The 25,644-nt window shown below is 45.1% G+C and overlaps 1 protein-coding gene across 2 annotated transcripts; it reads right to left on the bottom strand.

The window, feature by feature from the left end:
* Positions 1–4,848: 4,848 nt before the first annotated feature.
* On the bottom strand, positions 4,849–25,419 carry TLX1 (T cell leukemia homeobox 1; the record flags this gene model as incomplete). Of its 2 annotated transcripts, none has more annotated exons than XM_083505166.1 (3): positions 4,849–6,226; positions 19,682–19,919; positions 24,900–25,419. In XM_083505166.1, 3 exons carry the CDS (start codon positions 25,417–25,419, stop codon positions 6,004–6,006), a joined length of 981 nt encoding a protein of 326 aa, XP_083361292.1. In that variant the 3' UTR covers positions 4,849–6,003. The 2 variants fall into 2 exon arrangements, with proteins under 2 accessions (XP_083361292.1, XP_083361293.1); XM_083505167.1 differs by having other exon boundaries at positions 19,682–19,883.
* Between the last annotated feature and the right edge of the window lie 225 nt (positions 25,420–25,644).

Here is a 25,644-nt window from a genome sequence, read left to right as displayed (position 1 = left end):
ATCTGAAAGACCATCTCCATCCCTACTGATGTTCTCAGGCATTGAGATCTGCAGAGGAAGCTCTTGGTAGTTCTGCCACCCTCAGAGGTGTGAGGAATGGCAGCCTGGGAGATGGCTTTCTCTGTGGCTACAGCCCCTAAGTTATATAACTCCCTCCCCATAGAGGTGTACCTAGCTTCTCCATTGCACAGCTTTCACCGTATGCTGAATACATACCTCTTTACCTGGCTTTGACAGTTAAGGTATTTTGTTTCATGGGATCTCTGTCCTCTGCATTCATACTGTTCCATTTGGAACAGGTTGATGTTATGGTTAATTAATAATAATAATAATAATAATAATAATAATAATAATAATATCCTGCCCATCTGGCTGGGCTTCCCCAGCCAATCTGGACGGCTTCCAACAAAATATTAAAATACCGTAATACATCAAACATTAAAAGCTTCCCTAAACAGGGCTGCCTTCAGATGTCTTCTAAAAGTCTGGTAGTTGTTGTTCTCTTTGACATCTGGTGGGAGGACGCTCCACAGGGCGGGTGCCACTACCAAAAAGGCCCTCTTCCTGGTTCCCTGTAACTTGGCTTCTCGCAGTGTGGGAACTGCCAGAAGGCCCTCGGCGCTGGACCTCAGTGTCTGGGTAGAATGATGGGGGTGGAGACGCTCCTTCAGATATACTGGACCGAGGCCGTTTAGGTCAGCACCAACACTTTAAATTGTGCTCAGAAACATACTGGGAGCCAATGTAGGTTTTATAGTTTTGATGATTGTATGTTATCTTGTAACCCACACTGAGAATTTATGGTGAAGGGCAGTTAAGAAATCTTATAAATAAACCAACCAGCTCCAGCTCAGCCATTATCCGGCATCAAGTTTACAGATAGCCAAAACAGGCTGAGTTTAAACGCCTAAACCACCTTTGATGTATTTTCAACTATTGGAAATGAAGACTCCTCTTACAAACTCCTGTGCTTTAAGAAACAAAAAATGTTGAGTCAAATTCTGGTAGATCTCTGTTCTTCTCCCTTCCAGATACTTCTCCAGTCCACACACATTTCACAGTAGAATTTCAAATTTCCCATAAAAGTATTTTTCAACAAAATCAGCAATATTATTCACACACGGTCGTACTGATTTTCCAAGGCTCTAGAAAAGTACAAAACAAATCCAAACATTCTTTTAGTTTGTTACTGTTTCTTATTCTTAGAATTACATTTTAATACAGTGGTACCTCGGGTTACATACGCTTCAGGTTACAGACTCCGCTAACCCAGAAATAGTGCTTCAGGTTAAGAACTTTGCTTCAGGATGAGAACAGAAACCGTGCTCCGGCGGCGTGGCGGCAGCAGGAGGCCCCATTAGCTAAAGTGGTCCTTCAGGTTAAGAACAGTTTCAGGTTAAGAACTGACCTCCGGAACGAATTAAGTACTTAATCCGAGGTACCACTGTACTACAATTCTAATAGTAAGAAACAACAACAAACTAAATCTATATTATTTACCATCCTTCTTCAATTCAGTTCAATTGGTAATGGGTATTTTCGCACTGCCAGCTCCAGGCCTTCAATGACTCTCTGCAGCTTAGGAGGCTTTATGTGTTCATGTCTTAAGGGGCTGCCATTATTATTAATAGTAGTTGCAGTACATTTATAGCACATCTTTGAGGAACTCCAGGTGGCATACATGGTTCTCTCACTATCTGTTTTATCCTCACAACAACCCTGTGAGGTAGGTTAGGCTAAGAAAAAGTGAGTGGCCCAAGGTCACCCAGTGAGTTTCATGGCTGAGAGGGGACTTGAATCGTGGTCTCCTAGGTTCTAATCTGATGCTCTAACTGCTACACCACACTTATACAAAGTCTCAGGTCACTGGTACATCTGGCTCAGTACTGTCTACACAGCCCAGCTCTCCAGAATTTCAGACAGAAGCTTTTCCAAGCTTCTGTATGTAAAGATGTGGTTGACCATTGGGCTACAGCCCAGTGATATGACCCAGTGGTTTAGTTCAATGGTAGAGCACACTGGTAATGATGTTTTTTGTATTAGCCATGATTCTTAAAAAAACAGCATCAGTCCTGTGCATAAACACAAATAAATGAAGCCAGCAAAAGGAATAAACATCAAGAAGGGGATTGCAAATAGGAAGCTTATGAACAAAACCAACACACTGGGCCATGAAAGTCTATACCCACCAGACTTCTGCTGTGCAAAGCTGAAAGATACACAGTTCTTTTCTCACAGAAGAAAGCAAGTAACCAATTCAAAGCCTCGTGAAATCCGTGATGGTCTCTCAAGAATTTCATTTTGCCATAACTCAAAATTCAAACGTTCCACAATATGGTCACAAAAGAGCAAATACTAAAATGACAACACACTGAAATACAAATTTAGCCTTCCATCATCCGGCATCAGATCAAAATTACATCTCAGTGTAAATACAGAATTGATGTGGGGTGGGCAGGAGGGGAGGAATGATCAACAACCCTTATTTGAACATGATCTTCTTAATTTTGGTTGAATTGTGTGTTGCTGAACTGTGCAGTTGTTCGAAACCAGGCAAAATATCCCCATCCATTTCCCTTTCAGTATGTTTTCAGGCATATTGACCAATAGCCTGGAGGCTCTTCAAATCTTGCTGAGTTGGTGATGATTAAGTTTTAAACTGACTCCATTTGAATGTCTTCCCAACCTGAAGTCCTTCAATATCTGGTGATACACAAGGTAGATTCTTCAGATACCTAAAGAAATTCCTGCAGCCCAGCCTGTTTGTTTGTTTTTTAAATTATATAGTTATGAAAACTACAGTTGCCTATTTTAAAGTGCACACTTCCTTTTCCTAGTTCTAGTGATTTGTCATCAAGAAAAAAGCATGAAAGCATTTTTAAAAATCCAAAATGTATTTGGGAATGTCATGAGAATTCTACATGGATCTTATGGTTTTTTTAAGATCCTGGTCCATCTGGAGTTGATATAATGCCTCAGTTGTCAGTTAGTGATGGGTGCCTCTGTGTTGCTATCCACCTTCCATACAACCAGACTTTGCCCTGATTCTTAAATACTAATGATCCTACCTTTGCTGGTCCATTTGTTGGCCTGCTGGAAATGATTATATAAATATGGTGCCTCAATTTTCAATGCAGCTATGATGTGCATGTAAGTAAGCAAACGTTTTCTCCCATGCTAACAAGTACTGGCCAAGCCATGCAACTTCAGTGGGTAATGTATACAATGACAATGGATTGTATCCAGTGTTGCCTTTGCTTAGGCAGGCCAGGATCACTGGCAGAGGAAGAGGGGTGAGGGGGGAGCGCACTGCCCCGGCAGCACTATCCCGATGGGGCGCCATCGCAGCTGCCCCCACCCACGCTGGGTGCCATGCCTCCACAGGCAGCATGCCACAACCCAAGGGCATGCGCCACACCCCTGGGATGCTTGCCATGCCCCCCGGGGTGCGCGCCAGCCACGCCCCTGCCTGCTCTCTGCCCCCTGGTGCCAGAGCATGAAGCTCTGCCACCGGCCAGGATACACAATTTTTGCTAATTCCCCTTCTCACTTAAACCTCACATTGTCTCCCTCCCAATAGTTGCTCTGCAGGTTCGGCAGACTGGAACAGAACAGGCAATAGCACAGTGAGAAGGTCAAGAAAATCTAGGGCCCCAAATGTGTGACCAGAAATGCTTCTTCCTGCTAACAGAAGTGGTTTTAGGATAGTGTGATCGGTTCAGCTGCACTGGGTACCACCCTAGAGGTGCCACAACAATGCTGTAGAGCAGGCACGTCCAACAGGTAGATCCTGAACTGGTAGATCACTGGACGTCTGTGGTAGATCAGTGGCTCAACAACTTTGGCTCCCCTAAAAAAGGGGGTAGATCACTGCCAGTTTTTAATTCTGTGAGTAGATCGCAGTTCACAACCCCTGCTGTAGAGCAGAGCATGAGAAACGGGGGGGGGGGGCAAATTTAAGTGTCACACAAGATACCGCTGAAATGTGAGAGCCCAAAGTCCACCTCTGCTGCTAAGGCAGCCTTGGGGAACCTTTGGCTCTCCAGATGTTGCTGAACCACAGTTGCATCCCTGCTCACTAACCATGTTTGGTAGGGCTGATGGGAGTTGTAGTTCTGCAGCAGCTAGAAGACCAAAGTTTCCTCAAGACAAAAAGCCTCCACTGGATGCAACCCTTTGTCCTCACATGTGAGACTTGAGTTGCCTCTTGAGCTTCTCAAGTTGTTTAAGCAGGTGTCTTCTCATTTCGTGTGTTCAGAAAGTGAAGGCAAAACATTTGTAATGGGAAGAGCGTTCTGATCATTTACATTTGCATTGCAAACCTGATTGACTCTCATTTCAAAGAGTCATCTGGTTTTTTGAAAAAACAACCACCTTGGGGTTCCACATATCGCCCTATCTGCTTTACTTTCATTATATCCCATTTGAAAGTCTACATGTTTCTTTTCATTCATTCATACTCAACATTGCTTGAAATTAAGCACAAACTTAAGGTTGTCAAGAGGTACACAACTGCTTGGACTAGATGAACTTGGGGGGGTCCCTTCCAACTCTACAATTCTATGATTCTATACACTGAGGCTGCAAAATCAGAGCTTAAAATTAATGCATAATCCCTGCATGCTGGTGAACATGAAGTAGCCCTCTTTCTGTTTGTTCCAAGCAGTGCTTGCACAGGCAGTTGCTGTATAATCTCTGAGCTCATTTCTTACTAGAAGAATTAGCACAAAAATCAGAGAGAGCGAGAGAGCAGCTTGTCAGGGTTTCATTTTGTTTTGCCCTTTCCACTAACATGGACTGAATTTTTTTTTCCTTTTTATTCAATTTTTTTCCACATAAATTACACAAACACTTTAGAAAATGAGTACACAAAAAAAGGAAACCATCTTATAAGTGCATAACTTAATAATAAAAAAACTGATGAATGTATTTCAAAACCTCACTGAAAATATTCTTTTCTGATAAATTGCCTGGCTCTGTGTATCATCCGATTTAAAATGGCAGTGATGGTTAGGTTAAAGTAAGTGAAAACTATATGCTGTAGATATCTTTTCTATATTCTTGGAGTTTGCTATAAGAAGTGCTTAAATTAATCAGAAGCTTTTCCTCAATGTGATGAAAAGAAAATTGTGAAAATGCTGGTCAGGAAATGGGAAAAGAGGGCTTTTCCACTCATGGCAAAGCAGACTTCTCAACCCAAAAGTAAATAAAATATTGAACAACATCATAAACGATACCAAAATAATCCATCAAGTGAAACTGCATTACCCCTGCAAAAATGCCACAGATGCCTCAGAGTTATTAAACTGTAAGTTGATCAATGCAGAGTCTGTGGTAGCCAGGAAAACTGATCACAACCTTCACACAATGGTTTGCAATGTAATGTTTACATTCAACAATAATTCTGGTTTCATTCCTTCAGCAGGGGGAAAATAAGGAAAAGGAGAGAAGCCCAAAGAATTCATCTCTGAAAATTAAAAAGAAAAAGAAAAGAGGGAGGTTCTTGTTCATCTGCAGGATCTTACTGTCCTTAGAAGCAAAACAAAAACAAACCCTAGCTGAAGATGCAGAGGCTGTTCAAAAACATTTCCAATTCAAACTGGTGTCATTATTTCGCTTACAAGTGATCAGTCTAAAATGTTTAAATGGGAGAACAAATCCTACATTGCCAGTAAAACTGAATTATATGAGTGGTTTCTCTTGGAAATATTTTTTTAAAAAAGAACAACAGTAAGGTTCTTTTCTCCCCAGAAAAGTCTTTAAATGACGCTTCATGAATTTTCATAATCGGGCCTTGCAATCTCAAAGAAGTAGCAAAAGTGATGCCCTTTATTGAAATACTGCCAACGTTTTGCCCACTAAGAGAGTATTTGCTTGCATAGGGCACGATCTGGTTGCTGGTTCACCACTCCCTTTTCTGGGTCATAGATCTTCTCCCAATGGCATTGGGTAAGGGCAGCCATTTTGGGACGCCACAGTCCATGCACAGGCAAAGTCAAGGCTTCACTCACAGGCCGAGGCTACAGAAGTTACGCTGGTAATCTTCGAGGAGTCATCTGACCATGGCTGGAGGTTCTGGAGGGCAAAGAGAGAGGAGTTGTGAACACAGATGGGGTCTGCTTGGAGGGGCTGGTTGATGGTTTTCTGAAAGGCCTCTTGCTGGAGCTGCATGAGGATGCGATTGGCTTGCTGCCTCTCCGCTTCCCGCTCCTCTGCAGTTTGTCGCCTGCGAGAAAGATGCAGACCGTATCATTTTTCAGTACTCTTGATTTATAAGATTTGCACCCTGCCTTTCCCCCCAAGTTGCTCAAGGGAGCATGTGTGGTTCTTCCTGCCCCCACTTTATCCTCAGAACAACCCTGTGAGAGTCAGGATGAGAGTCTGTGCCTGGCCCAACGACACCCAGCAAGCTTCCTGGTCAAATGAAGATTTGAACTCAGGTCTTCCTGGCCTTAGTCTTACATCCTGAGGAAACCAATATGATGCCCTCCAGATGTTGCTGGACTACAATTCCCAAGCCTTTGGCTAATTAAAAACACCCTCCCATCAGATGTCAAGGAAATAAACAACTACATGGCTTTTAGAAAACATCAGAAGGCAGCCCTGTTTAGGGAAGTTTTTAATGTTTGATGTATTTATCGTGATTTTAGTATTCTATTGGGAGCCGCCCAGAGTGGGTGGGGTATAAGTAATATATTATTGTTGTTATTGTTATTTTTAGATGACCTTTTAAACTCTGAATGGGCGGTGGAGTGTTGTTTTTGTTTGTTGTTATGCTATTTTTTGTGTTTTTAAACTGTAAAGCACCCTGTGATCCTCAGATGAAGGGGAGTATAAAAATTTAATTACTAAATAAATAAACTCCATAATTGCCTTAATATGGCCATCTTGGCTGCAGATGATGGGAGATGTAGTTCCACAACAACTGGAGGGCACCCTGTTGCCTACCTCTGCTCTAACCACTATACCACACTGGCTCTCTCTGCTTCTGCTTCAGGCCACATCACACTTGTTCAGATGAGCTCCAGAGGAGAGAGTGCAACAACCTTGCAATGCTATCCACTGATTTTATCTCCACATTGCAGATTGGGTTGAGAAAATTGTACTCAACAATGCCACAGCATACTTCCCTGTAATGCTTCAATTGCAGGTTAAAGAGCTGTGCTAGGAATCAGAGAGTGGCTTAGTACAGTACCTGGGGAGTGAGGATCCTCTTCAAGATCAAACAGGGCTCATTCCCCCCCCCCCCCGCCAAGCTCAAACCCCAAAAGACTTTTCAATGTCAGCTTTAGCCTTCATGAAAGCATATTTGGGGTGACAGTTCTGTAGAATAAAATAAGCCCTGGTTGGGCTTGAAGAGAATCATCAGTCCCCCAGGTTTTGTAGTAAGACACTCCCTCATTCGCAACCCAGCCCTCAAACCTGCAATCACAGTGAAGTACACATGGAGGAAATCATGGCTACCCTGATGCAACCATCTGATAAATGTGACTTCCTGATAGCATAGCAATATGTATGAGCACAACAATCGTTTTCTTAAACTGCCAAGCTTCTGTAAATCAACATTGGGGAAACTACTCTTGTCAGCTTGGTCATATCAGAAAAGGATTTTTGTCTTCAGTGGAGATGGTACGCATCTCCTTCACATCAAGGCTTCCTTTTAAAAAAATGAAATCTTGTCCAGGTGAAGATAACAGAAAGGAACAGGAACTTTGCACCCCCCCCCAAAAAAAAGTGCCAGTGGACAGTATGGGATGCTAAAAAGAAATCTGAGGAACACATTGCTTAAAACAAAAAAAGTAAGAATGCCAACAATAAGTTCTAATAACTATTGTTATGAGTTTGTGGGTGATAGACACTTCTAAATTCCTGGACCCAGTAAGTGTTAGAATTTAATTAATCTCCCTGAACCTATGGATTCAGCAAGGATTAAAGTACAGTGGTGCCTCGCAAGACGAAAATAATTCATTCCGCGAGTCTTTTCGTCTTGCGATGTTTTTCGTCTTGTGAAGCACGGTCTGTCGCAACTACGCCTCTTCAAGTGGCTTTAAGAAAAAAGCGCAAAACGTTTTCATCTTGCGAAGCAAGCCCATAGGGAAATTCGTCTAGCGAAGCAACGCAAAACCGAAAAACCCTTTCGTCAAGCGAGTTTTTCGTCTTGCGAGGCATTCGTCTTGCGGGGCACCACTGTATAAGCCTTTCTATACTTTTTATATAGGACTTTTTAGTTTAATGAAAAGGTAACAGGTGACATGATAGAAGTTTTTAAAATTATGCATAGCAAGGAGACAGTGGATAGAGAAAAGTTTTTATCCCTCTCCCATAACACTAAAACTCAGGGACATCTGAAGAAGTTGAGTGTTGGAAGATTCAGGACAGAATCCTCTGAACTAGAGGAGAGTTGGCAAAAGGTCTCATAGCTTGTTGGCATCTATGAATGAATTACACCCAATGCATATTCCTCTCCCATTTAAGTAATGGGGAGGGGGCAGGATACAAAGTTGAATCCATATTAATACCCTGAGCTTAATAATAATAATAATAATAATAATAATAATAATAATAATAATTCAATGGGATTTAATCAGAAGTTCCAGAAAGTTGATTAGGACTACCAAGTTAAGAGTCCATAATATGGATAGGAAAGAGCGGAATACCTATAAAGAAACCTAAAACTAAAAAACAGTGAGTTGTTCTCTCATGTGCCAATTGTGTGTATAGAAAATCTAAACAACTCATTTGCAATGTAAAGCTCCCATAATGCTTCTGTCTGAAAGCGTCCCATATCACCTAGCACACATTAGCTGAAGGAGCATTGCATTAGAATGAGACTGATGTCACTTATGACTGGACGGAATGTAGATGAGCTCGGGTCATTAGGGCAATGTCCTGGATGACACTTGGAAAGTTTCCCAAAGTATTTCTACACCCCCTTTAAATAATTTTACATGATGAAAGTGAAAGATATGCCTGTACTGAGCTATTACTGTTGACTAGGCAGGAGGGTTCTTCTAAGGTCCCTAGTGAACACAGTCCAACAGATCTATTGTGGCACAATCACAGTTTCATAAACCATTTGCTGGCTTCATCAGTTACCTGAGGTATCGTGAAAGTTCATGGCACTTAAGAGTAGCACAGCACATTCCTGTTCGGAGTGTCATGAGAACTTACTGAGAATTCAAACAGATAGTGGGCCTGATCTTAATGATTGTAGGCAACAATGGAAAAGAATGATGAAGACACAAAGAAAGAGAGAGGGGGGCAAAGAAGAAAAGATGGAGGAAGAAGAGGAAGAAACGTTAAAGGAGAATGGTTTGGGGGGGGTTGTTTTTGTTTTGTGTGTGTGTGTGTGTGTGTGTGTGTGTGTGTGAGAGAGAGAGAGAGAGAGAGAGAGAGAGAGAGAGAGAGAGAACAGATTGGAAAGATTATAAAGAATCTCTCACCTCCCATCTCTTCCACAAAGTCTAAACAAGGCCTGGTGTGGTGAACATAGGAAGCTCCTTTTCACCAAGCCAGACCACCGGTTCGTCCAACTAACTCAATCTTGTCTCCTGACTGGTAGTGGTTCTCCAGGTTTACAGAAGGGGATCTCTCCCAGACAGCCCTACCTGGAGATGCCAGGATTTGATCCTGGGGCCTTCTGCATGCAAAGCAGATACTTTGCCACTGAGCTGCAAGTTCTTGAAGACTTTCAACAGAGCTTCTCTCCGGTGAAAGAGTGAGTTGGATGTTTCGCTATGGCATTATTTCCAATTTCCTTCTCTCTTTTACAACAATCACAAATCCTTTGCCTAAATTTTGCTTTAAGAAGTGGGTTCTGGATTTTTAAAAATGATATCCGCTTCATCAGTTGTGATGCCAGATTAATAAGCCAATTAAAAACTATTAAATATTGTGTGCTTAGACTACACTGAAATCAATTCCCAGGCCTACAGTTCAGGACAGACCCAGCTTTGCTGTATCTCTTCTTGATCTTGCCAAGTTATTTTCTCAATAGAAACTGGTCCAGTAAAAATGCTTAGGCACTGCCTCTTTTATGCATAAAAGTTTCTGCCCAATATCTACACTGTGAAACCAGGCTTGCAAAAGGTGAGAGGGGAAACTGAGGCATAGACTTGCTTCGCTTTCCCCAGAAGTGGGCCAACTATTCAGGCCCACTAATCTGGGGCTCACTGTGACACATTTTGACCACATTCCTTTACATTTTAGATCAACAGGATGGCAAATGAGGACATGCCAGGCTCACACCCATTGCTCATTCACTCTCTTCCATGACCCAAAGAGACTCTCCCATCTTTTTATCAAGCCAATCTAATCAGGTGTAGGCAGTTACCTGACTGATTCTACTATCTATCAACTCCCTCCTCTTCTCTTTCACTTGGTAATAAATTGTTTCAAAACTCTGTTTATATTGAAACTATAGAAGATTCCTTTTTATTATCTTTATTAGTATTGATCTCCTTACAGTGCTTCAAGTTCAAAGTCCATTACAGTTTTGGTAATAATATTAAATAGTTACTTACTGCAATGATTCCAGCAGCCCTAGAATATTTATAGATAGCTACTACTACTAAAAGAGTGAGAGAGACAGAGTGCAGGGAAGTGAAACTGACAAATCATGGTAGGTATTTTAGCTTCTCGGAAACACAAGAAAATGACCATCTCTCATCTGAAAACCTAAACTGCTGTCAACAAAATGAGGATGTGGGGAAAGAGGCAGTGTCCACACAAATGCATTAAAGTGGTTGCTATTTTCATGTGTGCATTTGTGCACCTTTGTACACACATGGTATGAACACTTTCAATGTTATGCCTTTCAATTCTACCTTAATTTTCCCCATCCACACGAGTGGGTGGTCTAGGAGCCAGCTCCTAGGGGCCAAGGTCCCTTCAGACCCCCCAATAAAATATTTGAGGGGCTTGCCCCCCCCCCAGTTGATAGACATTGGCATTCAAAGGGTGTGCTGCATCTTGTGGTCAATTATGTGGGGCGGTTAAGCCCTGCCCTCAGTTAATACTTCCCTGCCCAGCATAGGTTCTGGTTCCATGTGGATGAAATACATGTAAGTATTCCATTTACCTGTGCGCGCACACATTCTCACTTATTTCTTTATTTATTATTGAAATACAAGTTTTTTCATCTACCAGATTTGCACAAAATGCAATAATAATAATAATAATAATAATAATAATAATAATAATAGTGATTCCAAGCCAGTGATTGAGAGCCATTGTGGGCATGCATAAAAGTATTTGTTTACCTGTGCATATTCCCTCTTTTCTTTTTTTTCTTTTTTATAAAAAAATTATTATTTTTGAAACACAAGTTTTTAATATACCAGATTTGCACAAAAAGGTGTGTGTTTTTTAAATAACAATATGTGTGTTGCTCCATGCCAAGCAAGGATTTGGAGTTGCTTGCATGAAAGGCCCACTTCCTTTCCTCCCCTTTTCCTTCCCTGTCTCCTTTTTTTTTTTAATACAGATGTTTTCTGCAAGAGCAGTTCTGCACAAAAGAGCTGTTTCAGAAACAAAAACACCAGGAACATGCCTTCAGCAACAACAGGTGTAAAAAGGCAAACTACATCCCTTTCTTTGGACTGATGGAAACAAAATGGGGGGGGGGGTTAGTGATAGACACCACGGAGGGAAACTCCACCACACAGGTAAAAAACAACCACTCACAACCCACCCACATAATAAGCTTCTGTGAGTTCAGTTGGGTGAAATGTATTTTCTTCCTTTATTGAATTATCCATTGATGAAGAAAATCCAAATTTAACGGGATAGGGGGAATGCAAGCTGCCAGTTATACGAGGACATAGAGATACAAGCAGCTTCAAATCCATATTACGTATACTCCAGGCTGGAGGAGCCCAAAGAGGTAACCTGCATCCCAGGCTCCTTTTGGTACAGTATATTGTTGTTGATGATTATGATGATCAGTTGAAAGTTGCCATGATTTATGATTAGTAGGTATACAGCATTTTTAATACAGCCTGATCCTAAAATATCCCTTCTCCCTCCTCTCTCTCCTGACTTCTCCCGACCACGTATTGCCTATAACCGTAAAGTCTCACTCTGAAAGTCAATGACCAGTATGGAAGATTGTAAGACTTGAAAACAGAGACTTTAGATGGATTATTGTTACCCAATAAAAATCTGTTAATATTTTTTTTTTTAAAAAAAGAAAGTAAGTTCCACTGAGTTCCAATGCACTTGCTGGAGTCAGTCAAGAACGTAAATAGCAACGCGCACAAACCAACCACAGCAGAGTGCATGCCTACGGGTAACTGCTGCTGATTTCGATGGGAAGAGGGTCTGTTTTCAATGGGAAGAGAGGGCACCTGCACAACTTCATCTCGCTGACTGCACTGGGCCCTGAACGCTGCTTAACTTCGGCCTCCAAATAACTATTTATCCACCGTCTAATTGCCACCTGCTCGCGTCCTGACATCAGACTTTAAAACGTGCCATTGAAGGAACGCGCGGGCAAGGGAGGAATAATTTTCCATGAGTCATCTCAGGCTCCTCTTTAATAACACATTCAGGGACCCACTTCGCGGAAGACCTGCCCAATTAAAAAACGAAACAAAACCGGGTGCTTGTCTTGTAATTACCGTTTTGCTTTTAATTTAGCTGTGCTGCTGTCCTGGCCCATCTGGCGAAGGTAAAGCAGCGAAGGAGCTCTGAGTTCATTTGAAGACACACCGGTTAGAACAAAAATTAAAGTCAGGGAACTTACTTTCTAGACCCGCACAACTAAGATAAAAGCCAAAGAAGTAAATCTTGGCGCTTGGCACTCCCCACTGATTTCGGTGGGCACATTTACGCATGACGGAAAGGGTCTGGAAAGGGTCAGGATCGGGCTCTCTGCGCGCGCACCTTTCGCACCCACGCCTGGGAGAGAGGTCTAAAGGAGTTTTACAGCCTCGCTCCGCTTCAGGAAAGAACCGCATGAATAATGCACTCGCTTTCTTTCCACCACAAATTCACTCCTGATGCATATTTAATATTGTTTTGACTTCGGAGAGAATTGCAACCCTGCTTCCTCGCTTTGATAATTAGTGAAAAACAGATTATTAATTTCAGCGCGGGGCATTTTTCTCAGTTAGCATCACTTGGCGCGGGCAAAAAGGAGTAATTTGTCAAAGAAAGAGAGAAGCGCTGTCCGGGCTTCTGGAAGGAAGGAAGGAAGGAAGGAAGACGGGGAGGGGGGAGGGAGAGATGGAAGAAGAAGCAAGAGCCATGCGTCCCAGCCCAATTTGTTTCAAGATTGCAAACGGAAAGCGAGCAGCTTAGTTACAGCTCCGCCAAAGAACGTCCAGCGCCTTAATTGCAAATATGCAGATAGAAGCAAACCTTCCTAGCACCGAGATTAAGTGTCTCGAGGGAGGGATTCCCGCCCAGGCAGCGCTGGGACCGGTGAAAATGCAGCAAAGGCCGTCTTCCACCACCACCCACCCCAATCTGGGGAACATGACTCACGGCAGCTAAGTCCCATAGAAGTCTAAGGCTGTTGAAAGGAGTCACGACTAAGTTTCATCGCTGTCCGTAAGCTAAACGCTGTAAAACCTGAACACACTTTATTTGGGGGTAAATCCCGTTCAGTGGGATTTACCACTTCAGAGTAAACTTGCCTAGGTTCGTCCTGGAAGCCTATGCACGCTTCCTTACGAGTAAACCCCAAGAGGGCCTTGCCTTCGATGCAGAAGATCAGGTTGCACCTTGGCTTGGAGTCAATCCATTAATAGCCCAGTCCGCTGTCAAGCTTCTAATAGCTTAATCAATTGCCTGACCCGGTAAAATATTACAGCGCCACAATTCAAAGGTAGTTGTGATACTACCTTTATGGAATGCCCTCCCCAGGGAGGTCCATCCGGCTCCAGCACTTCGGCCCGAAGGGGCAGCAAGTTAAAAGCAGGCTCTTTGATTTGATGCTTCCTCGCTTTCTGTTGACTGGCTCTGATCCTGTGGCTCCGTTTGTTTATTTGTGGGTTGATAGGATTTCTCACCCGCCCTTCACCATAAGGTTTCAGAGTGGGTTACAACAATATAAGCGCACAATATAAAAACCAGTTAAAACCATTCCCAGTCAGAAGTATTGTCTGGGTCCTTAAAAAATATCCATTTCAAGCCTCAAAGGCCAAGGTAACAATATGATTCTTCAGCATTCTTGGGAAGCTGTAGAATGAAGGGGCCATGTGCACCTTCGTGGAGAGGGAGCGCCATAGCTTAGGGGCTTCCTGCCACAGAGAGTTCCCTCTCCCACCACCCTCCAGACTTCCAAGTGGAAGGAACTACCAAGCCCCCCCCCCCCATTTTCAATTTGTAGTGTGGTTTTAGAGCTGTCGCTTTCCCGATTTTGCAACTTGAATCGCAGCTTAATGCATGTCACCAATCTTGAACTGATTTTGCATTTTGTGCTTGGTTTTAAGCTACTTCCGTTTATGTCTTTGAGACAAGCAGGATGCGTATTTTTAAATAAATAGAAATACATTCATAAAGTTGGAGCCTTCAGTGTGAAATAACAACTACAGCAAACCCCATATAGTCTGCCCTGTCTGCCCTAAAGGGGATTACTGTTGCAGATGTGCCTAATGAGATACAGGAGTGCCAACTTGAATAAAATATGGGGGGGCAGGTAAGTCCCATCCTGCATAATCACTCACAAGGTGCACACACCCCATTTGAATGGCAATGCACATCAACTTTTGGGGGGCCCTGCGCCTCAATTATTTTATTGGGGGGCTGAAGTGCCCTCGGCCCCTAGGAGTTGTCTTCTATGAGACCATGGGTGGTATGCAAGTAGCTTTTACTCAGAGTAGAGCCATTGAAATGAATGACAATGAACAAGTTAGATGCATTAATTTCAGTGGCTGTATTCTGAGTAAAACTTAAATGAAAGCCACCCCATATTTTAATATGAACACAGCCCTAAAGTACAAGCAATGCGAATAAATCCGACTGAGCTTTTAAAATAAAATCAAAACTACATATCAAGTTCCATACTTGTGTCACTAGTTATACCCAATTCTAAATAAGCGATTTAATTTCATGGATGCATTTGAACTGCAACAATTTTCAAGGCAGTTTACAATTGGAGGGAGAGGGAGGGAGAGAGAGAGAGAGAGAGAGAGAGAGAGAGAGAGAGAGAATCAACCATGAAAGAAATGTTTTTCACCCTACTGAAGCCAATGCAAAGGGTATTACACTGCAAGGATCGGTTTTGTTGTTCTGAAAAGATTTTGAGGCTGCAATCTGACACAATCATACCTAGGGAGAAATAAGTGTGCCTCCAAGTCACCCAGAAAGTTGAAATACCTACATACATAGCTCAACACATACTGATAACTATTTTAAAATATATTAACAGACAACATTTGGAACATTCATCTTACAAGCACTCAGTTCTGAGATGACGTTTATTGGGGGATTAATGGAATCCCTAATACCTTACTCCTTTCTACTTTAGCGAAATTATGCCCCCAGCCTTTTAAAAACTATAAATTGAAGGAAAGGTTGAAAACGGATGAAGAGGATTTCTGGTCTACAGGAAGGAAAAGCTCTCTGCTTTGTCATGTGATAGGTGTGCAGTTTTCAAGCAGATTTTGATCTGGCCGAGCGGGAGGGGCCATTTGCAACATCGGGGAGCATAACAGGGATAAAGCCTCTATTCTAAACCGGAGAGTTGTTCTCCCATTGAAATTGCTTCAGTTGTAAAAATAAATTAAATAGTAATAATTTGTGTTTTAACAAAGTTGTTTATCTTAACATTCATATTTCTAGAGAATTAGTATCCACTGAAGGGACCGCGCAAACTTCAAGCAAATTCTTGTCTTTATATTTCCTTTTACACCATAGTTCGTTTAATCCCATTTAATGGCTAACAATAATGGTTCACTTTGAGGAGGTAAGACTTTTGTTTCTTTGGCAGAACTGCAAAATTCCGACAGTAACCTCCCCCCGCCCGCCCGCTTAGCACAGAATATACTCATTTTGAGCAAAAATGTCAAATCTACTTTGATGAAATCTATCCTTGCTCAGAATACTTAAAAAAAAAAAAAGTTGAAACTGCTTATCCTGCCCAGTGATGTTTCATGTGAAAGGCATTGAGCTCCCGTTTGAAACGTTCAAATACATTTTCTGTCGGTGGGTTTTAGGGCCGAAATCTCTTGGGTGCTGTGAAATGTCAGCACCGCAAAACGAAGCGGGCAGGGCAGGGGGACTTGCTCGGGAAAGGACTACCTTGTTTTTACCAGGGGCGAAACTAGGCTTTATTTCGCTCGGGCACACACAGAGGCTGGGCCTGGGAGCCTCAATGGCGCCCCTCTGAAGGCTCCAGGGGCAAAACAAAACAAAACAAAACAGCTGGCTAGCCGCCCCATAGCTACGACTCTGCTTTTACATTTGCAGTGAGGGCAAAGTTTGCTGTCTAGTCTGGCTAATTTAAGACGAGGAAACCGCAAACCCACTTTTCTGAGCTTTAAACGCCGGATTCCTAAGATTCAAACCCGCTTTAAGTATTGTTAGTTCATGAGAACACGCGGGCGCGGGGGGCGGAGTCGCGCTGGGTAGCTGTTCTCCCCGGCTTCCTCAGGTGCACGTCGGAAGGGCGGCAGAGAACCTTTGCGGGCACAGGATTCCACGGGATCCGGAAGGTTGTAGATCACTAGGCAGCCTGTAGGAAGAACCCTTTCCCTCCCTGCCTTCAGAAGATTGTCCTGTAGGCTCATGGGGCTATTCTCTGTTGATCTCAGGTTCTGCTTGCTGGTTTCTTGTGAGCACAGGCTTCCACGCGTGATCTGGAAGCAAGCGTGTACCCCTGAAGGCTCCCGGCCTCCCTAGTTCCCTTGAACCCTTGGTCCACATTGCTCAGTATTGTCTACACTGACTGGCAGCGGCTCTCTCGGATTTCTGGTAGAGTTCTCTCTCCCTGCCCTACCTGGAGATGCTGGGGAGCAAACCTGAGTCCTTCTGCATGCAAAGCAGATGTTCTACCATTGAGCTCTAGCTGTGGAAAGACAGTGGCGAGGCTATTGACACAGCCATGACCCGCACGCCACCCGTTTGTTTTTTACTAACCCCTCAAAAAGGCTTTAACTCCGCATTCTACAAACACGTGTTTAAACTTGCTCATAACGCCCATTTTCAAAAAGGGCATTGGCGTTTTATCATGCGCTTAGCGCTTGTAACCTCCACTGTAAAAGTCTTTGGGAGACTCCGCCGCCCCATGTATAGTTTATTATATTAAAACTGGAAACCCAGACTTTCTCAGGGTTATTATTCTATTATAAGATTCTATTTTTTCTCTCTAGGAAGTGACTCTGAAAAACGCTGGTTCCCTTGAGGCCCTTGAACTCATGTAAATGCCTTCTCACCTGGGCAAACCATTTACAGTGGTACCTCGGGTTACATACGCTTCAGGTTACAGACTCCGCTAACCCAGAAATAGTGCTTCAGGTTAAGAACTGCTTCAGGATGAGAACAGAAATCGTGCTCTGGCAGCTCGGCAGCAGCAGGAGGCCCCATTAGCTAAAGTGGTGCTTCAGGTTAAGAACAGTTTCAGGTTAAGAACAGACCTCCGGAACGAATTAAGTACTTAACCCGAGGTACCACTGTACTCCGAATTCGTCCTGCTGCTCTCTTACCCGCGACAGCGCAATCCTAGCCATGGTTTCCTTTGAAATGGGTCCTGCCGCGTTCAGTCGTGCTTACTCCCAGATAGGTTTGCAACCTAACAGTGACATCCTATGCACGTTTACCCGGAAGTGAATTCTGTTCCGTTAAATGGGACTCTCAGAAAAGCGTGAGCGGATTGGGCTGCAGTCTAATTCAGAATCAGACTTCCGATTGGCGTGCTGGTGTCGCGCGCTCCTCCCTCTCCCCAAAATACCCATTATTTATTGCTTCATGTACACTCCTCCGTTCCTCCAAGGAGCCATGCCTGGTTCTCTTTCTCCCCATTTTATCCTCACAACAACCCTCTTAGGCTGAACAACTGCAGTGCGCCCAATATCACCCCAGTGAGCTTGGTGGCTGAGCAGGGATTTGAACCCTGGTCTCCCAGGCGTCCAGTACTACACCATGGCGGCTCTCTCACTATTAATAGTAGCAATAGTAGTAGTGCTCATAATACTATTAACCATCTCCTGCAAATTAAAACAAAAATACCCAGGGGCGACGCCTTTCCTTTCCTTTCCTAGGGTGGGGCAGGACTTTGAATCCGATTAAATGCTCTGTTGAGAAGAACAGAGCACGTGCAAGATGAGGCCTCTTTTCTACACGGTCACTGAAGACAGAGGAAGAACATACAGAGCCTGCAGAGCATCTCTGGCAGGGGCTTCCTTCACCTCGGCTCCACGCTGCCCTGGCCATGACCAAGATTAGCGAAGCGCCTCCTTCAGAAAGTTCGCCAGGGCTCCAGGAACCTGCGCTCACTTCCGACGGCCGGATGTACACTTGGACCCTCTCAATACAATGTCTCTTGATTTGTTTCTGCAACTATAGCAACGGGCCTGAGACTCTTTCCCGCCGATCCTTTTGTTTGAAAAGGCAACGGGCAAGAACACCTCCGAGCCCCCCCCCTCCCCCCGGAAAGCGGTCAATGGATAGATAGGCTGGAACGCCGTTAACCCTTCCAGTGGCAGGCCATCCAATTCTCTCGCTCTGAAAGCAAGGCAAATTGTGAGACAGGCTATGCACGTGACGATTTAGAAGGCGCACGGCTTGGGGGAGGGGGGCGAGCGCAGGCAGATAGATGATGCCAGCATCTGCTTCATCATAAAACATCCACGTGGGGGGGGGGATGGACAACCGTTTTCGTCTGATGTGTGTGAAATTCGGGACATCCGAGACTTATAAAGAGGTCTGAAACGGGGACGGAAAAGAATGCAAGAGGCTGTCAAATCTAGGGGCGACCGGCTCGACAAAAAACCGAAAGGAACACGCGGCAGGCAGAGATAACAGAGGGCTTAAATAACGCACATATACATTGGTATAGATAAGGGAGACATGAATTCAATAGGTGTCATAGACAGGTCCCTTAATACTGATTCCGCTTGCAGATAGGACTTCCTGGGTAAAAGTATTCGGCTGCTCCCAACCAACTCAAACTTCAGGGTCGTCATGTATTAAGCAAACTGCACGTGCAGACAAGGCTGCGGAGAACCACTTAGAGCACGAACAATAGCCTCCCATTCATCGCGCGCGGAAGACACTGCGAGTCAATACAATGGCGCCACTGTCGCGCGGCCGCGCGCGCGCACACACATCCCATCCGCCAATAATGGCTTGAGTCACAACTGGCTCACACCTCAGGGAAAAGAGGCAGGTTCAGGCAACCCCGAAGGCCCATCTCACCCCCACAAAAGGGGGGAAAAACCCAGAGGAAAGCAAAGAGCAGGAACGGAGGTGCCATTACCTGGCTCTGCATCCTAATGTAGGAGTTGGCTGGAAAGTGAAGCCCACAGAGCTAATGGGGCTTCCCATCCCCTTTTTTGGTGGGGGGAGAGCATATTTAGATCAGATGGCAGGCCCAGGCGCATCCCAGGGCACTTTCGCGCTTGCAAAAAGGAGAATCTCTCTCTCTCTCTCACACACACACACACACACACACACACACACACACACACACACACACACACACCCCACGAGGCCTGGCCTGGCCTCGGCCGCTCACCTCCACTTTGTCCTCCTGTTCTGGAACCAGGTCTTGACTTGCGCGTCGGTCATTTTCAGTGCCTTGGCCAGAGCCGCCCTCTCGGCCGAGGCCAGGTACTTCTGCCGATGGAAGCGCTTCTCCAGCTCGCAGATCTGCAGGCGGGTGAAGGAGGTGCGGGGCTTCTTCTTCTTGGGGGGCGTCCGGTTCTGGTAGGGGTGACCTATACGGCGTGTTACAGTGAACGGTGAGAGGGCCACTGGAGGGGGAGACAGGGCGGGCGGGGGTGGGGGGTGGGGGCAAAGAAGCAAGCGGCGACATGATCAGGAGGGGTCCACAAGCGTTGGCAGAGGAGAGACAGAAAGAGACAGACAGACAGACAGTCAGAGAGCGAGGCTGGGCCGAGGTGGGCCGAGGAGAGCACGGGAGGAAATCCCAGGCACAGAGGCAGACACCCCCCTCCCCTCAAGACAGGCTATGACCCACAATCCCCACCCACCCCTTTAGCCTTGCGAAGGGGAAAGTGGAAACCTATCCAAATTTCTCTCCGAAGATCTCGACTTGCCTGAGCTTCTCCAGTTTTTTATTTATTTTTTTATTTACATCATCCTATTTATTTCTATCGCCCCAAGAGCCTCTGGGTATAGACGTACACATGTAGAGCACTACGACGACATCTATCAAGTTAGTAAACTAGCCACGAGACTAGTCCCCTGGATATTGAAAAGACTTCAGATCTAATCTGGGGGCTCTTGGTGGGCCGGGAGACGAGTTGGAAAGGAGTTCCAGAGATGGGATATTCTAAAGGCGAGCAGACAGGCCCTTGAAGACTGAAACTGGGGTTTCCCTTTCCCCCTCACCCCTCGAAGAAAGACAAAACTAGACTGAATGGTCCACAGGGCACATTTATCGAAGGCTTTGAGACCAGTGGAACAATCCACAAAACATCTCCGTCCCTTTTCCCAGATAGGATGAGAAGGGTTTGTCCCTAGCTGACTTTGGGGAGGTGACCGAGGGTGAAACACCTTAGGTTGGTCCATTAGCATTCACTTTCTGGGGGTTCAGCATTCCGCCCCCCCCCCCCCGCAAAGCAACAATAAAACAACAACAACCCCGGAATGGGCAACATGACAGTAAATGGATGATCATCGAGGGACTCGGGCGCGACTTTTTTCAAAATGCATATGTAATCGTGCAAAACGTTGGCTAATCCTACCCTGTAAGGCTGAGCTTTGCTGCCTCGCTAGCCCGGAGGCCAGCGCAGAGCAACACCGCGAGCGAAATGAGGACAAAACTCATCTGGGCCTCGCAGGAGTCACGAATCACTGCAGCAATTAAATCCTATTAATGTTTCACCGCACCCGCTCCTGCCCCCGAAGGCTTTAATTTTGCAAAGACTGAAGCAGCTCTGACTTTCAGGCAATTCCCCTACCAACCACTTTGGTTTATTTCCCCCCGAAAACGTTGCTACGGGTGACTCTCAACACACGAATCAAGGCCCACTGAAATCAATGGGGATTATTTCGAAATAAAACGTAGGACTGGGTCATAAACATTGGGTCGAATTGGGTCGGAAGAAAAGGGTGCAGAGCGTCAGGCTATGAGCAGCGGTGGTAAAGTTGTAAGGGTTGGGGATCCTGGAGCCCCCATCAGGCCCGGGCCAATGCACAGGGATGATGGCAGTGGTGACCCAACAACATTTGGAGGTTACTCATCCCTGCTGTAAACCTCAGCCCTAAGCTAGAAAAAGCCATTGAATACAATGTGACACCCTCCGAAGAAAGACGCGCGGGATTGCGCTGTAAGGCTTACCAATGAACTAAGTCTCACTCAATGCAAATGCGCTTACTCTCGAATCAGTGCGCACAGAACTGCAGCCATCGTGGGACTTAGTGTAGAACGAACGTGGTTAGAATTGGGCTACACTTCTCCCTCCCCCCCGCCCCCCCCGAAAAACTACGTTGCTCTTTGGGTGTTACTGTGTTTCAAGCGGATGCAGTTCGATATAATCGATACAGCGTTTCATGAAATACTGAGAGCACTTGCTTGTTTAATTTTAAAAATACAATTCACACGCACACGAAACCTGCGGGTTGCTTTTAGAGGAATGCTCGTAAAAACTATTAAGAATACGAACGAAGACTATTAGGTAAAAAGCGGGTGGCATGAGCCGCGCGCGTGTTTGAGGGGAAAGGAATGGGAAATGGGCCGCGTAATCAAAGATATTCTTTTCATATGGTTGTCGTTTTGATTTTAAATCGATGCAATGTGGCCTGTTTTCCGACCTTTCCGATGCTGGCGTGAAATCATTCTCAAATGGCAACAACAATCTGCTATGTAAGTAGCAAAACAGAGCAAAAACAAGCAAGCCCCCAAAATACTATTTAGATTGCTTTCTCAACTTTTCCTCTCCCTTGTGATTAGTCTTTCCTATGGAAGATGTTTTCCAAAAGCCACTGTGGCAAGATTTTTACATTAAACTTTCCGACGCGGAAAACAAAAGGATTTAAAAGTCACTTGGGGGTTGAGGACGGGGACCTTTTGGAGTGTTGCCTCTGGTTCCAAGTTTGACTGGGAATTATTCTGTTAAATAGGACACTTAACAGCGCGATCCTCCAACACCTCTCTATTCAGGCCTAATGTACTTTTTTCTCCTTTAATTTACAAACAAACAAAAATACTCCAGGCATTTATAGGGGCAGCATGGAGCGAAATACATACTGTAAGCTTGAATTGGGAGAACTGGAAATAAGTTGGAAGTAAGGGGAAGGTGGTAGGTGAAAAATATGAAATGAGATTATTTTAGTGTTTGTAACCCCCCCCCCGTCCTAGGATATCTGAACGCTGATTTATAATTTAGTGGCAAATCCGAAGACTTTAAGAGACTTTCAAAATATCTTTATTTATGGCTAGATTCGATTGCAATCCTATGCACTTTTTACCTAACAGTTAGTGAAACTGTACATAACGGGCCTTACTTCCGAGTAAACGTGCATGCTATTGCGCTGCTTATGAATATTAAAGAAGCGTTCCACAGCAAAGCGAGGAAAATAAATTCCACCAAACGCTCCGTATATTTTATCGCACAGTTCCCAATCCACACACACGTGTTTCCCTCAAGTTTAGCGCCAACAATTTTCCTATTTTGCCCGAATGCTTTCAGCGGAAGGCAAGGGGAGAGAGGAAGAGGTAGGCCTCTAACTTGCTGCAGGAGCCTCGTCGGAAGAACAAACCTAGGAGTCCAAGGTGCTCTCTTGAAATAAATGAATAAATCAGACTGCGCTTTTTAAAAAAACCTTTTTAAAAATCGTGCTCTAAAAGCAAGCGGCACAGAGCCACGCGTGCTGCAGCCATCTCACTGAAGCCTGGAAATCATGGCTGCGATACGTAATAAAATAAAATAAAGGCTGCAGAGGGAATGCAAGATAACATCTACATTTCTATATTTTATTGGGTCATCTGTAATAAAAGACTAGTTCTTACGGGTCTTGCTCCTGGAATTCTCCTCGCTCCTCCAACGAAACCCCCGGTTCCTCCCCACCTTGGGGCGTTTTCCCTGCTGTGGAATAACAACATCCTGGAAACCCTCCTGAAACCGAAGCGGGGCGGAGGGTTGGAGGCTCAAACCCAACGCGGATCGCAGGCCTCGGCGCGGTGGGCGCGCTCTATTCGGTGGAAAGACCCCGACTGCGCGGGTGTTTATCTGCCCATCTGTCTTGTTTGGGGCTCTCCAAACAGTCATTGGTTTGAACTTTACAACCCCCCGGGAGATAGGTAAGTTGCCAGCCCTTGGGGTAATCCTATCCTTCTCCAAGCGAAAGATAATGGGGATTTTATTGATGAAGCTCGGGTTTCACTCTTTAAATTAAAACTGAAATATTATGGCCGTCATTGTTTGCAGTGGGAGGGGAGCGGGGCAGGAAATCCCCGAGATGTTCCGAAAGCCACCGGTTTATGTGACGGTTCTCCTTCGAACGGATCTGCCTCTGAACTAATATACGTTTTGATCGGCTCACATATTCTGTTTCGTGTATAATAGCAGCGCAGATCTCTCCATTTACAGGCCAGAGATTCGAGAAAAGACTGGATCCGAAAGGAGGCGCAAAAGGAAGACGTAGTTTCCAAGACCAGATTATTGATCGGCCACTCTCTCCCCTGCCATTCGCATCTGGATCCTGCCCCTTTTCATTATTTATGTTACAGATCAGTATCACGTAATGCCGTCTGTCTAGGGCTGGGAAACATGCATATGTGTATGTGTATTTGTATATAAATTATTTTATAAAGGCACGCGCACGTGTGCTGTATATTCTATTGAAAACAGTCGGGGAGGTTATTAAAATGTTACCTGAACATTGGAATAGGCTGTTCTTTCGGTAGTAGATGAATTATTATTACTTTTTATAAACATAATTATTTGGCCAAAATGTTATATTTTACACACACACACACTATTCGCCTGACCACATTATAAGTTACTATTGTGGTGGTGGTGGTGATTATTGCTATTAGTGGTAGCATTTAGTATAGCCTTTCAAATAAATATATCTGTGACAGTTTTAAGAGATATAGAGAGATATAGCCATGTGAGGGGGAGGGGGAATTCAGCTACAGTAGGAATGCATCATTTATAAATTCGTTCGCGTGAGTACTGGGGCTGGATCACCCCACCAATTTAAAAATAAAAATGAAGGAGACCTCAGCTCCTATGAATGTCATTGAACAAAGTATGGATAAACTACGGATTATTAGCATGCCAATTCCATTTCTGGGAGAAATACTTGAATAGCTCGAGAGGTTGAAAGCCTACTTCTTCCCTTGTAGATTCAACAACATTAGAACCTCGGGATAACAGTGCTGTCAAATACAGCCAATTTAATAATGATAATCAATGTGATTAAACTTCTCTACTACGGAGGCCTCTCTTTTTTTTACCGCCAAATCCCAGGCATATATATGAGCGCTCTAGTGGGCCATAAATCTAAGATCAATCCATCAAAGCTATTTATAAATCACGCCAATCGATGCCTTTAAACTAGTTACAAATCGTGCCTAAGGCCTGCCCGGTAAATTTGTTGCTTAGGGGCAGAGAAGGGACGCTCCATCTCCGAGCCAGTAAGCTTATTTTTGTTTTGTTTTTCGGATGCGAGAGAAGAGAGAGGAGAGCGAGTGAGCGAGTGAGCGAGCGACGGGGGAGACCAGTGCAGGTGTGCAGCAGGAGGGAAAGAGACCCACTCACCTGTGAACCTGTCCTTGGTGTAGCGCCTGTTGCTCTCCATCCAGGGGAAAGTCAGCCCCGTGAGATTGTTCACGGACGGGACGGTGGGCACGGCCGTGGAGAGAGGCTGGTGGACGCCTCCGGTCAGGGGTCTGTGCGCCGGAACCCGGATCACGCCCCCGGCCGCGTTGAGGTTATTTCCGTTCATGGTCCCGACCCCCAGGTTCATGTTGTAAGACCCCGCCAGAGAAGCCATGCTGCAAGCCCCGCCGTTGCTGTAACCTCCGGCGGAGGACGACCCTCCTCCTCCTGCTCCTCCGCCGCCGCCTCCGCCGCCGGTGGCCGAGCCGTAGTGGCCGGCCATGGGGTTGTACGCGCTGCTCACCACGCATCCTCCCAGGCCGTAGTCCGCCACGTCCTGCAGGCGCGCGTTGGAGATCATGCAGCTGCCTTGGTCCGGGTTGTTGAGGATCTGGTCGATGCCGAAGCTGATGGGCTCGGCGTGGCTCTGGTGGAGGTGGTGCGCCCCTAAGTGATCCATGCTGGGCCCACAGCCACCCCAAAGAGGGCGACTTTTACCCTCCCCCCTCCACCACCTCCACCACCACCTCCACCTCCTCCTCCCTTCTTCTTCTTCCAGGCGAGAGGTTTTTTCAAAATACGCGCAGCTTTCCTGGTCGCGCTTCACTTGATCCCAAAGAGGTAAAAAAAAGGAGGATGGAAGCGGAGGAAGGAAAAGCTGGGGGAAGGGGGAGGGGGAGGGTGT

This window comes from Podarcis liolepis, assembly GCF_965112155.1.
Source record: "Podarcis liolepis genome assembly, chromosome: 5".
In the NCBI taxonomy this organism is placed as follows: Eukaryota; Metazoa; Chordata; class Lepidosauria; order Squamata; family Lacertidae; genus Podarcis; species Podarcis liolepis.
This window is presented reverse-complemented; position numbering and strand designations above follow the sequence as displayed.